The sequence below is a fragment of the Henckelia pumila genome, unplaced genomic scaffold (assembly GCF_033568475.1).
Source record: "Henckelia pumila isolate YLH828 unplaced genomic scaffold, ASM3356847v2 CTG_461:::fragment_3, whole genome shotgun sequence".
Lineage (NCBI taxonomy): Eukaryota > Viridiplantae > Streptophyta > Magnoliopsida > Lamiales > Gesneriaceae > Henckelia > Henckelia pumila.
The window spans coordinates 14,738,740-14,751,508 of NW_027331831.1; the positions used below are offsets into that span (position 1 = coordinate 14,738,740).

A 12,769-nucleotide genomic window follows, 5' to 3' on the forward strand; every position below is an offset into this window, starting at 1 on the left:
AGTACAAGTTTTCTTATCATCCCTGGTACCACTTGAGTACCAGAGATGATAAGAACTTGTATTTGACCTGGAGGTACAAGGTTCTATCCCTGAGGAAAGTGGTATCAGGGATGATAAGAACTTGTACTTGACCTGGAGGTACAAGGTTCTATCCCTGGGGAGGGCATGAAACTCACCACCAGGGGTGAGAAGATCATGAGTGTGGCTGGGCCAGATCAAAGCTTAGATGATGACAAATCAGTAATTTGTCACGCGATGCTGGATTTCACTTTACTTGTGATAAATATGGTTCTAAGGCTCCTATGGTGAATGTAGATAATGTGTTGGCTTTAAGGGAAAGACACTTGCCTTTTTGTCTACCGTTTTTAAACAGGAAACCAGTGACAAACATACTGCTGCTCCCAAAAATGCCCGACCCAAACAAAAGGTTATTGTATCAGAGTAGACTATATCTAAAGAATCTACTGCACCCAATCAGCCCTCACCCAAGCCTGCCAAAAAGAAGTCCAAACCCATACGGAAAATCAAGCACATTCAGAGAACAATGGCCATAGCTGATCTCGACAAAACTGATTCTCTGCCACTGCATCAAGTTTTCTCCCACCCTACCACATCCTCCACTACCATAACAATTGCCACTGCCTCACCCTTTCTAGCCGAACTCTCTAGAAAATCCACTGTTGTTCAAATCTCGTTACCTAGAATCACAATCAAAGAGTCGTCTTCTGTAACTCATAAGCAGCCAATATCATTACCTGCACCACATGATAAAGGCAAATCCATTCTCTCGACAATTCCAGATGATGATGAATCGATGACAATGTCTTGAACTCTGTTCAGACAGCTGTCAATTTACAAATGGAACAAGTTGATCTATATGCTGAAAATGAAGGTGCATACTTTGACAAGTGGACACACATTCAAACAGTTCAGCACTTATACGAATTCAAGGGCAAGAAATCCAATTTCATTCAAGCTCTGCATCTTGAGCGTCAAGTATTTGATTCCACAAGACGACATCTGTTGTTGAAGCATTAAATCATCGGCGCTACATCTACAGAAGTTGAGGGTAGCCAAGCTTTCAAAAGTTCTAACTGTTCTTCGATCCAAGAGGTCCTACTGCACATATTGATGATGCAGTTATTCACCACCTGAACACTATTTTGCAAAACTTGGAACTCAAGGTTTTGAAACTCGAAGCTGATTTTACTCCTACTACTCCTTCTAACTCAACTTTGCCACATGTTGTGCTCCTGACACTAGAAGCTCGGCAGATTCTCCTCCAAATGATGTAGCCTCAAGTACCCCTGACAAGAATCCAGTGGTTGATCCTTCTGCTGAACAGACATCTTCACTCGTGTTTGTTCGAGATTTATCCGAAGTTGAATACGTTGTGAACTCTTTTGTCAAGGAACTGCACTTGAAGATGCTCACTTTTCCACGTCCTTTGACACACCAGCCGCACCAAACTCAAGGGAAGTACCTCAATCCACTGCTTTACCAGAATTTTCATTAGCCACCGTTCCAAAAGTTGAAGCTCTCATTCCAGATCTTGCCTTATTCTCTACTTCACATTAGCAAGAGATGCAGGCAGTAGCTGCTGCAACTAAGGAGACACCTTTTGCCTGCAGAAACTCACGATCATACTATTGCTTCTGCAGCTCCAACATCTGAATACACTGTTGAAGTAAAAACTGCAATAGTTCTTTTCTCCGGCGATCCATCTTCGTCTGGTCTCAAGCAACGCATGCTTCGAGCAGACAATCTTCTATCTGATCCAGAAACATCTGTACCTGAAAAGCTCAATGGCTTGAAGAAACTCTGTAACAGTCTTTAGAAAATGGTCAAAAAATTCACTACGATTAATTGAAAGATCAAACAGCTTTTAATTCTTTCTCCAAAAGAGCACTAGATTACATCTTGAAAATCTATGAATAACTGACTCGAGTGCAAGTCACTGTATCTCTGTTAAAAAGGGATGTCGCTGCCTCCTATGCTACTCTCTCACTTGGTCAGATATATGCTCTTTCTGCTGCTCACAAAAATATAGAATCCATTCAGATCATCAGATCACAGATAGAAGGAATTGCAATTGCAAATCAAGAGCAATCTGACTCTATTCGAAGTCTCGATGCAAAAGTAGATAACATCTCTATTCAGATTGCTGACCTCTTTTAGTTCATTGAAGATGTTGATGCCAAAAAGTGGGGGAGGCAACTAGGTTCTTCTCCTGGCGTCATCGGGGAGAATCAAAGGAAAAGGAAGAACCGCGTCGATATCTCACATCTGGATAACCATGCAGTCGTTTGTTTTCCTATTGAAGGCGTGATGCATGGGTCTCCATGTGTATGATCATGATGATGCGGAGGAGGATGATGATATTGGGAAGGATCCTCCTCCGAGCCATCATGCCTTCAACAGGAAAACAAACGACGGGCGGGGGTGATTGATGAGGAGGATGACGAGTTGACTCAAGGACAGATTCGGATTAGGAAGATGGGGAAGCAATAAATCGAAGAGCCACAACAGGCCTGGAGGTTTGTATGACCTCGTGTGCAGCACTGATTGGGGAAAATCCATGGTGATCCCCCGGTGAAATATCCCAGGTTATCATCAAACCCGAGTGGCTGTCGAAAGCTCGGATGCGGAGTGGTTCTAGATTGATGAATGAGAAAAGAGCCCTTCCCGGGCTATGAAGGTCTTCCCTTTCACAAGAGCCCAGGAACCCGGGCTAGAGTGCCTTTCCCTGGTCTCCTGAGCACCCGGGCCCTGGCCTGATCAGGTCATGGGTCCCACAGTATGGGCTTACCCAGAAATTACGTGAGCTATCCCATCAAATTTAATGATTGCCAGCCAGCCCCAAGCAGTTTAATCACTGATGTCTCAGGCATCTGCCTAAACCAGGCCCCCGGGCTTGGGTATGTTACGTTTTTTTACGTTCATTATCACATATCACAACTATCTCGCACACACTCACTCTCTCAAATATTCTTAAGCCCACTCCATACATCTTAACCTGACTTAAGCATCGGAGTGGCGATGCCGGAGAACCCCTCCGACACTCCACTTACGAGTTTCCTTGTTTCTGGTGTGTATATTTTGCCAAGGACGAGACGAGGAACTTGCCTGCTGTATTGACCCGGGACTTTACCCACCCCCGAAAACCTAATTTATGATCTTCACATCAATGTGTATGTTAGATTTCGATTACAATATGTTGTTAAGTAGATTGGATTAAAATCTTAATAATTTTTACGTGTTTAGAAATCTTGGATTTAAATCTGGATGCATTCTTACATTTTTAGAGATCTTGGATTCTTGGTACATCAAGTTGGTTGTTGTTTGAATTGGCTTATTGTCTCTATCTATAATTTTGAATTCAATCATATCTTATTTGAATTTTTGATGATAATATCTTTACTATTTTCGAAAATAACTTTTGGGTGGAAAAATGCTGGGCCCATGATTGACCAATTTTCATATGGGTGCCACATGGAAATTGTGTGTGGCCCAATCATTACCATCAATTTTTCCCCCCTCTCCAGGGTTGAATAAATCGAAAATGCTATGGTTTCTATTGTTAATAGACTTTTCTGTTTTTATATATGTATATATATATATATATGCATATATATATATATATATATTTATTTATTATATAAAAAATGTGCATATTATACTAACTACCTTTGAGGACGTACACCAAAATACATTATTCCATAATTACCCCTACTTATCAACTATCTTACTAAACCTCCCACTCACTTCATGTTTTGCTTTAAAAAAACTTCTATTTTAAACACGCAAACGTGTGCATTTTTCACTAGTATATATAATAGTTGAACATACTCGAGTGAGGACACCAATTTTTTTTTTTTAAAATTGTCCTTTATACTTATAAATATATAAATTTGATTTGATTTTTATATTTTTTAATATTTTTATCAACTAACTATTATGGATAATGATAAAATGATAATATATTTTAAATTTATTTTTATATTAGTATATATATATATATACACACACATAACCGCACACTCGCAAAACATATAATATATTTAGTATTATTGTTATATATAAATATTAATTTTTTCAATATATAATTTTTAAAATTATTTTTTTTCATTTTAAATTTATTTTTATATTAGTTTTAAAATGAAAAAAAATAATTTTAAAAATTATATATTGAAAAAATTAATATTTATATATAACAATAATACTAAATATATTATATGTTTTGCGAGTGTGCGGTTATGTGTGTGTATATATATATATATACTAGCGGTCACGCACGCGTTGCGTGTGTAACGTAATTGTGTTCTATCATCATATAATGAAATGCACATACAGGGAGTGAGGGATAATTTGATTGAGAAGTTGAGAATGAGTTATGAAATGCACGTACAGGGAGTGAGGGATAATTTGGTTGAAAAGTTGAGGAGAAAGAACGTGTGTATTGAAGGTTAAGGGGTCTTCAAATTTACACAATAATCCAAAGAAGTTATTTTTTTATTATTATTGATATGAAAGATATAATAGGCAAATCACACAAAAATACCAAATATGGTTTCTATGATCTCCTCTTGCTTTATTAAATAGTGAGATATATATATATATATATATATATATATATATATATATATTCACCCTATTTTAATAGGGTGATTGTTTTGTCTATCCATATATATATAATTAAAAACAAATATTAAATTTTTTTCGATCACGATAAAAAGTAATTTAAATTTTTTAAAATTAAATCGTATTTTTATCTATATTTTAAAATTTTTATATTAAATAATTTATCACTCATAATATTATATTTTTTTTAATATTCAATATTTTCTCTATCTATTATTTTAAATTCAATCATATCTTATTTGTATTTTTAAATTTAATGATATTTTCTTTACTATTTTCGAAAAGAACATTAGCGCGGAAAATTGTATGTTTTTTATATTTAGAAATGAATATAAACCGGAAACTAGAAAGAATAAGTGAGAGCGGAGATGATGCATTAAAAAAATCAAAACTATAAATAAATATTGATAGATAAATCAATCTCAAAGTAAGGTCAAAAATAAAATTAGACATTATATTGAGTAAAAATAAGGATGATTTAGTGAAATATGGAAAAAAATAATAAATTTTCATACAATTACGAAGCTCGATATTGAAAAAGCATCTATCTATATGTGTTGAATTCCTGTCACTAAGACAGATTTTGCATAAATATTGATAGATAAATCAATCTCAAAATAAGGTCAAAAATAAAATTAGACATTATATTGAGTAAAAATAAGGATGATTTAGTGAAATATGGAAAAATTAATAAATTTTCATACAATTACGAAGCTCGATATTGAAAAAGCATCTATCCATATGTGTTGAATTATCTTGTCACTAAGACAGATTTTGCATAAAAATACAGAAAAAAAAATAAAATTAAATGAGACTAAAAAAACAAAGGGCAAAATTTTTTTTTAAAAAAAATTGAAATTAATCATGAAATTTACTCCACCACTTCAAAACCATCAAAAAAGCTTTAAATTACATTGTTACTAACAGTAAATATGTAGTTTATGGTGTATATACAAGATATGATAGATGAGTTGAGCAAGTATTATGTTTTCTTGCCTTCTTCCACCCTTTTAAATAAAAAAAATAGACAAGAAAAGGGACATTAATACTGTTATGCTGCAGTTGAGACTAAAATTTCGCAATCCGAATACAGCAGCAACTCATCTTCATTCCCAGGTAACGGATACCATTGTGTTGCCAAGACCCGATTCCTCGAATGTTGAATTCGAACTGGAGTCCAAAGTTTTGGAAGCGCCTGGAATAGCCTGAGTCAGGCGAAATGGCTGTGTGCCTTTGCCGTCTTTCTCCAGCTCAGAATGGCAGAATGACCACAACAGCTATAATAAAAATGTTTTACATATAAATAGCCAGAAACATGGTTCCTTGAAATGGAATTTTTTTTCTTTTTGTGGAAAAAAACTGGTTAGCTCTGACTAAATCAATTACCAATTTTACATCATTTCTTCACTGCGTACTACAAATGCCTACAAATTCTCTTATCTAGAGAGTAGATCTCAACATTCAATCTATTGAGCAAGTTTTGAATCCGATGTATAAGCAAATAAAGAAAATGCTCAGAAGGCATTTATACCTGAACTGAGTCAGTCCGAAGGAAATTCCTCTGAACTCGGCGCCCATCAGGGAGACGAACTCCAACCCGGCAAAGCAGATTTTTATCGCCTTTGGGTTCTTCAGGTAAAGGTAAATAAGCAGGCTTCTTCACTGTATCCTCAACATTAGCATCATCCGCTTCTTTCACGGCACCTCCATCGAAATCATTATTCTCCATCGAGGCTGCAAGTGCTCGCTGCAATTCTTCATCTTCATCATTACTTTCATCTGCATCCAATTAGCATTTTTAAAATTAACATCCTGTGAGACAACATATCATTTCAGAGTTGACCAAGTCGCTGATAAAAAAAAATTGAAGGTGAAGGAAGAAAACAGCACTTGTAAAAAATGAATAAATACAAAGTCATACAGGGTGATGGAGTTACAAGAACCTGTACGTTATATAAAAGGTCATTTACTACACATATTTCTAATTGTGCACAAGGGCTGTCATTGCCCTTCCGTAGTCAAAAGAAATTTAAGAACATGCCAAATAAATTTCTGAACTCCAAGTTCAATATAAGCCACTGGATTTTTGCCATTCATGAATGCAGATTGCCTCTCAAAGTTGAAGTGTCAGAAGTAGCATTAGCTAAAAACGAAAGAGCTAAAGAGCCAAGCAGTCCCAAAAGTTTAGGAAAAAACCTGGTATGTAATGAACACTAGAAATTGGTGTCTTAGAACTTTCTCTGGGACGTTTATGAGACAGACTAATATGATGATCTGAGGGGCTTCCGTCCATAAATGGTAACAGATCCTAGAGCAAAAAATAAAGACTTGTTAGGAGACATGAAAGAATTTTACTCAAATAAAAGTTTAAATCCTTCAGGTGAAAGTGTGCATTGGTATTTCAAACTGAATAAACAAACAAGTGCATATTTCAGTGCACTTGCATTTAGCAACAACATGAACAGCTCATATACCTCCAGCAAACTTTCTGGTTGAACCATTCCACTCCAAGAGCGCAATTTCTGACCCGTTATTGAATCAATCACAAGGATGACGGGGGCAGAGTCTAATTTGTAATAGGTACAAACTTTACTACCCTCTTCTGTATCATCATATGCCTATAGCACATATGATCGAAAATATCAACACAAAGAACAAAAATCATCCACAACAAGCATAATAATAATAGACAGTCAGCAACAGAATAATACAAACCTGCCAGAAGATGAAGTTTGTTTTGATGGTTTGAGCAACAGCTTCATTTGCCCATGTGTCACGGTTTAGCTTCAAAGCAGCACATATAGTTCAAGAGAAATTCAAGACATGCGATGAGAAAATTTATCAATCAAGGCACATGAAAGAGAGAGGTACACAACCAAGAAAAAACAGGAAGTCTATATGGTGAGAAAAGTGGTGGTGTTTTGATGAGAAATGATTGTGCTATGTGATGCAATAGCCTGAGAAAATTTTTATCAAACAAAGCACGTGAGATAGAGAGGTACTACCACGAAAAGACAGTTTGAAGTCTGCATGGTGAGAAAAGTGGTGGTTTTTTGATGAAAAATAGTTGTGCAATGTATTTTTTTTTTGATAAGAAACTTTAAATATTATATCATAATTTAAAAAATTACATGATAAGTGCGAACAAGATAACCGCGAATAGGGAAAGAACCTAACAATTCCTATCACATCAACAGAAAATAAACGACCAATCCCTTAATAAATCCGAAATTGCTAAGTTCTGAAAATCTTTAAACGCTCTGCTCCACATAGCTATCCGTATTTTGATCTTTTCCCAACACTCTTCCGCCGTTTGTTCTTTATCCTCAAAGATTCTTTCATTTCTCTCCAACCACACCGACCAACTAATACCATGAACCACCAAGGACCAAAAATTTCTCCCCTTCTTACCCAAAAGGCTAGACAGATCAGTAGCATATAGCTCCTGTATAGATCGAGGTGTGACCCACATTAGCCTCAATTCCGCCAACGCTCTTGACCACAGTCCATACGTGAAAGGACAATGTATGAGCATGTGATCTTGAGTTTCCCCCTCACTCCGGCATAAAACACACCAATTCGGGTTCAAAGCGCACGAGGGCCATCTTCTTTGCATCACCTCCGAAGTCGGCAACTTACCAAGAGCATTTGTCCAAGAAAAAATTTGAATTTTTGAGGGAATCGGTATTTCCAAATAAGTCGAAGAATGAAAACAAAGAAAAATCAGAAACCGGAAAGAATGACTCGAAAAAAGACTTAACCGAAAAAATTCCAGAAGGATCCCCAACCCACACTCTCACATCCTCAGCCCCCTTAACTAGTCTAACTCTCATCAGTTCCTCTAACAAAACGCCTACCTCCGCTACTTCTACATCCCTTAAATCCCTCCGAAAATGAAAATCCCACGAAGTATGACCTCTCCTCCCCGAGTTTTCCGTTGACACGAAATGAGAAATGTGCATATTATGTGCAAAAAAAATCTGAAACAAGGCTGGAAAACGAACTCGAAACGAAGACTCCCCACACCATCTTCCCAGAATATAACTTTGTTCCCTCCTCTAACCACCGCCCTTACCAGAGGCTGAAAAGACGAGTAAGACCTAGATATAAACTTCCATGGAATAGCTGGGACATTCAGAAAACATTTGGGACATCTAGGCGTTAAACTCAGGGCCGTTCAATGGTTCAGAAAAGATGCTGTAACCAAAAGGTGTTTGGTGTAGTTATTCAAAATTGGTAGCATTGTGCTTTTAGGAAATTTTCTAGTTCAATCAGCAAGGGATGTTTGTCGATCAGTCGTTTGGGACACATTAATAAGTCATATTGTCCAAGTTTTTATTAGATTATCATCTAGTAGAAGATGATTATAAATTAGACTAACACACAGGTTAGCAATCCTGAGCTAAAAATTTGGACGATCTTAACTTGGAAATAAGCTCGGACAATCAACAATCAATGTTACTAGGTTCAAATAGAAGCCAGCAAAATCAGTTATTTTATCAGTTCCTTGGGTTTGTTATTTCGGTTTCACATAGCATTAAACTTCAGTTGATAGCAAAGCTGTTTTCATTTTTAAGCTCTTGCCTGCATGAAAGAGAAAAATAAATAATACCATATGGGAGCTAAATTCCTTGGTTGACTGCATGTTTACAAGAAGCCACTTATTCTGCTTTTTTGCATGATCTTTAGCCTGGCATAGAAAAAACAAGAAATGGAAATAATCAGTGGAATGCATGGTGAAAACAAAGTAAAAAAAATAAGTCAATTCATGTGCACCAGTCCCAATATTATTATTATTTAACAAGTACCCTCAACAGTCAACATGTTTTTCTAGCTTTTGTTTTATTGATCTTAAAGATGTCATCAGAATAAAAACAATCATATAAGCATCTTGATTCAGTTACAGAGAAGATCACAGGAAAAGATAAACAAAACATTGAGGAAAAAAGAAGGAAGTTTTCAAAGTTGAAGAATATGAGAGAGAAGGACAGTAGGATATTTTCATTGGTTTCAATTAGAAAATGATATATCCTCCCCGCCAAGTTTCAAGAACAAAATGTACAACAAAAATCCAGCTCATCTGCTGCTGCAATTATCTCTCAACAAGTAAATCAATGCATGGCAATAGAGATCAATGACAGCGGGACAAACCAAGGGAGCCTAGCAATTTCTTGATAGAGAAAATCAAAAGGAGACAGTCAGGTCCCATCCCCAAAAATTTCCCAGAGTTTACATGAAAGCGTACCTTTTCAAATGGTCCGTGAAACATCAGAGCAAATGGAGGCCTGTACAAAGATGCAAGGTTATCCTGAGTTTTATTTGTTACGGAAGAGGATGAGCCTTGTTCTGTTTCCCAGACTCTAGGACGTTTCATTTCCTCCTCAAAATTGCGGAAGGGAACTACAGAATGAGTTCCATGTGATGAACCTCCCATCCTCATTGTTCTGGTGAATATGACCAAATAGGCTTTAACAACAATAAATTGTACCCGACAAACAACAATAAAAAAATGCATCAAAAAGTGAATAGGAGCAAAATGACAAAAAAATATTTGTCTCATAAGTCAATGACCATTACAACAAGCCTTGAGCTAGTTTCAAATGAAGGAAGTTGATATTACCAGAAAATGTAGGTTGACTGTGAAAGATATATCAGGATTCAGGAAACCACAAATTGATGACGTGATACAAAAAGTATAATGGGTTGTCCCCTCAATCAAAAACATTCAAAATTCAACCAAAGATAATTCACGAAGTTCGCTATCCCCAAAGTTAGAACACTTTGATCCAAAATAACTTAGTCCATAGCGTTACAATCTTGTTTTGCACTCCCACGCCATCTGAATGTGCCACTGACTATTAAGCCGGGAATCTAGAGTGTTTTTGTTTGCCTTTAATACATTGGAAACGGATATTTTTTTCCTTTAAACACAGTAATAAATGTTGCATAGTTAAAAGTGTAGCACGAGAGTAGTATACCCATAGACCGAGGGACTGTCGTAAAGAACATCCCTTTTCACAGGCAAAGGTGGCCGTACACCATCTCCTTCACCTTGTCCCCAATCTTGATCTGGCAAATCTTTATCCCATTCACTGTAGTTTCCAAAATGAAAAAGAAAAAAAGGCTGGCATGATTGGAAATATATAAAAAAAAAACTAGAAATAATTTTTAAAAAAAATCATATAAATGATGTACCTTAAGTTTGAGGCATTGGGTGTGAGATTATTTTCAACAGGTGGGGAATATAAGGATGATGCAGCTGCTCCACCATCATTTCCCACATAAAAAAGTTGAATAGCTTCTTCAAGCCTCCAGCTAGAGGCCTGCATCACATAAACTTTACGTAACAATTCATAATTTAAGGATTTGGATCCAATATGTTCAAAATGTAGAACAAACCCATAGATGAACTGCAGTTGGCCATACCACAGTAAACCATGATTCGAGAGGAACAAAAATATGTAAAGTAATAATCATAAAAACTTCCACCCAACAAAATTGTGCCTTTTAAATTACATCAAGGTTAGGTTGGTTAGCCTCGAGTTGCTGCTGCTTTTATATATGCATTAGACCCATCAGATAATAGACAGACTTAAAACAAAAAATTCCTCCACCCCAAAGAATTGTGCTTTTTCTATGGTGAGCTCTCAGTCCCAGCTATTGATGGGAACACAGCAAACCAATTTGTACTGTCTTGCTATTAGAATTTGAGGAAACTATAGCCCTAGTTCTCAAAAATTGTACAGTAGAAACTCCCTGTAAATTAACAGGACAGAAAAGATTCAGTCTTTATGTTATACTTTATAGAAAATTCTCTAGGGATTTCATCTTTCTTACTCCTGTAATCCTATGGATCTCTTTCGTATTTAATTCGCTCTAAGTGACAGGATTATCTTCTTGCGTCTCATTTCAGTTGAAGAAATCCCTGTCCTTAGTCCTCGTGCCGTCCGACAAAACTCCAAATTTGCACACACATTTATAGTTCTTTCAGGTCCAATACATAGATTTGATATTTAAGGCACAATTTAGTCTTGACCCATGCTTTAATTTGCAGTAAAGTTAACAACCAATTCAATTATCGTCCGCAGTCGTAGAGTAGTTATGGCCAAAATTATAAGCATATGGTTCCAAACACTAGCTATGTTTAATGAGGTCGTCGTAATAAAAAAAACTATCCCAATCCCATTTCTTTTCCAATGCAAATGCAAAATCAAATTCGTATCTTAGAGTCATAATAATTATAACAAGCCTGCGTCATAATTTAGCAATTAGCTCCGCAAGTTAGCATACAAACCTCCCCCCTGAGAAGCATAATCATACATAGCAACCAGTCCGCACTAGTTCCCCTACAATGCCTTCACTAACCACACAAGCCCATCAACTCAAAATCAAACAGATCAACAAAAGCAACCAATTTTAGCAGGATAAAAAAAAAAAAAAAAAACCAACCATTCAAGGAGCAAACAATGCAACGGGCCAGGAACCAATCAGTAGATTGCGAATTAATCATACATCAATGAAATCCCACATTAACCGCAATCGCAAACAACTGAACAAGAATCCCATCACCTGAAGGAACTGGCGAGCCGTCTCGGTGGTCTGGCCAACGGCGATTTCGAGAAACGAGGACACCATACTTTGCTGATCCGTAGCAGATACAATACCTTCCATCTTCCAAATTTTTTATGTGGGTTTTGTAAATTGATTTGGTAGGGCTCCAGAAGAGGGGCGAATGGGTATATGTAGATGTGACACCGATCCTTGTACGACAGAGGCAGCTTTGCAGTAGAGCTCCAACATAAAATCTTATTACGCTTATCTTCAACAAAGGAAAATAAAATCTTTTTTCACTTTTGGAAATTTTATTATTTTAGATTTTGTCACATCCAATTAAATAATTGATAAAGAGTTATAAAAGTGAAAAAGATATTATTATTATTATTGTTACTTAAACTTTAAAAAAAAAAGATTGACCTCGAAGAAGACCCTATTCCACATGAGTTAGAGGCTCATTGTGTTAACATGTTTCGCACGTCATGCACTTAAAAAAAAACTAATAATAATAATACAAATTATTATTTCATTTCTATGTCCTATGGATTCTTCAATTGACTACTTATTTTAAACC

The 12,769-nt window shown here is 36.2% G+C and overlaps 1 protein-coding gene across 1 annotated transcript; it reads right to left on the reverse strand.

Moving 5' to 3' along the window:
- Positions 1-5,528: 5,528 nt before the first annotated feature.
- On the reverse strand, positions 5,529-12,441 carry LOC140871502 (plant UBX domain-containing protein 7). Its single transcript, XM_073274036.1, has 10 exons — positions 12,211-12,441; positions 10,837-10,964; positions 10,620-10,733; positions 9,887-10,085; positions 9,254-9,331; positions 7,357-7,425; positions 7,116-7,259; positions 6,838-6,949; positions 6,173-6,420; positions 5,529-5,918 (listed from the first exon to the last, which is right to left on the reverse strand). The coding sequence occupies exons 1-10, from the start codon at positions 12,310-12,312 to the stop codon at positions 5,748-5,750; spliced, it is 1,365 nt and encodes a 454-aa protein (XP_073130137.1). The 5' UTR covers positions 12,313-12,441; the 3' UTR covers positions 5,529-5,747.
- Between the last annotated feature and the right edge of the window lie 328 nt (positions 12,442-12,769).

Bases quoted from the DNA above. Each gene is read 5' to 3' on its own strand.
- LOC140871502 (XM_073274036.1), bottom strand. From the start codon at position 12,312: ATGGAAGGTATTGTATCTGCTACGGATCAGCAAAGTATGGTGTCCTCG. The intron at 10,086-10,619 runs GTATACTACTCT...CATATTCACCAG, and splicing joins GACAGTCCCTCGGTCTATGG to AACAATGAGGATGGGAGGTT. The intron at 7,260-7,356 runs GTTTGTATTATT...TATGTGCTATAG, and splicing joins CAAACTTCATCTTCTGGCAG to GCATATGATGATACAGAAGA.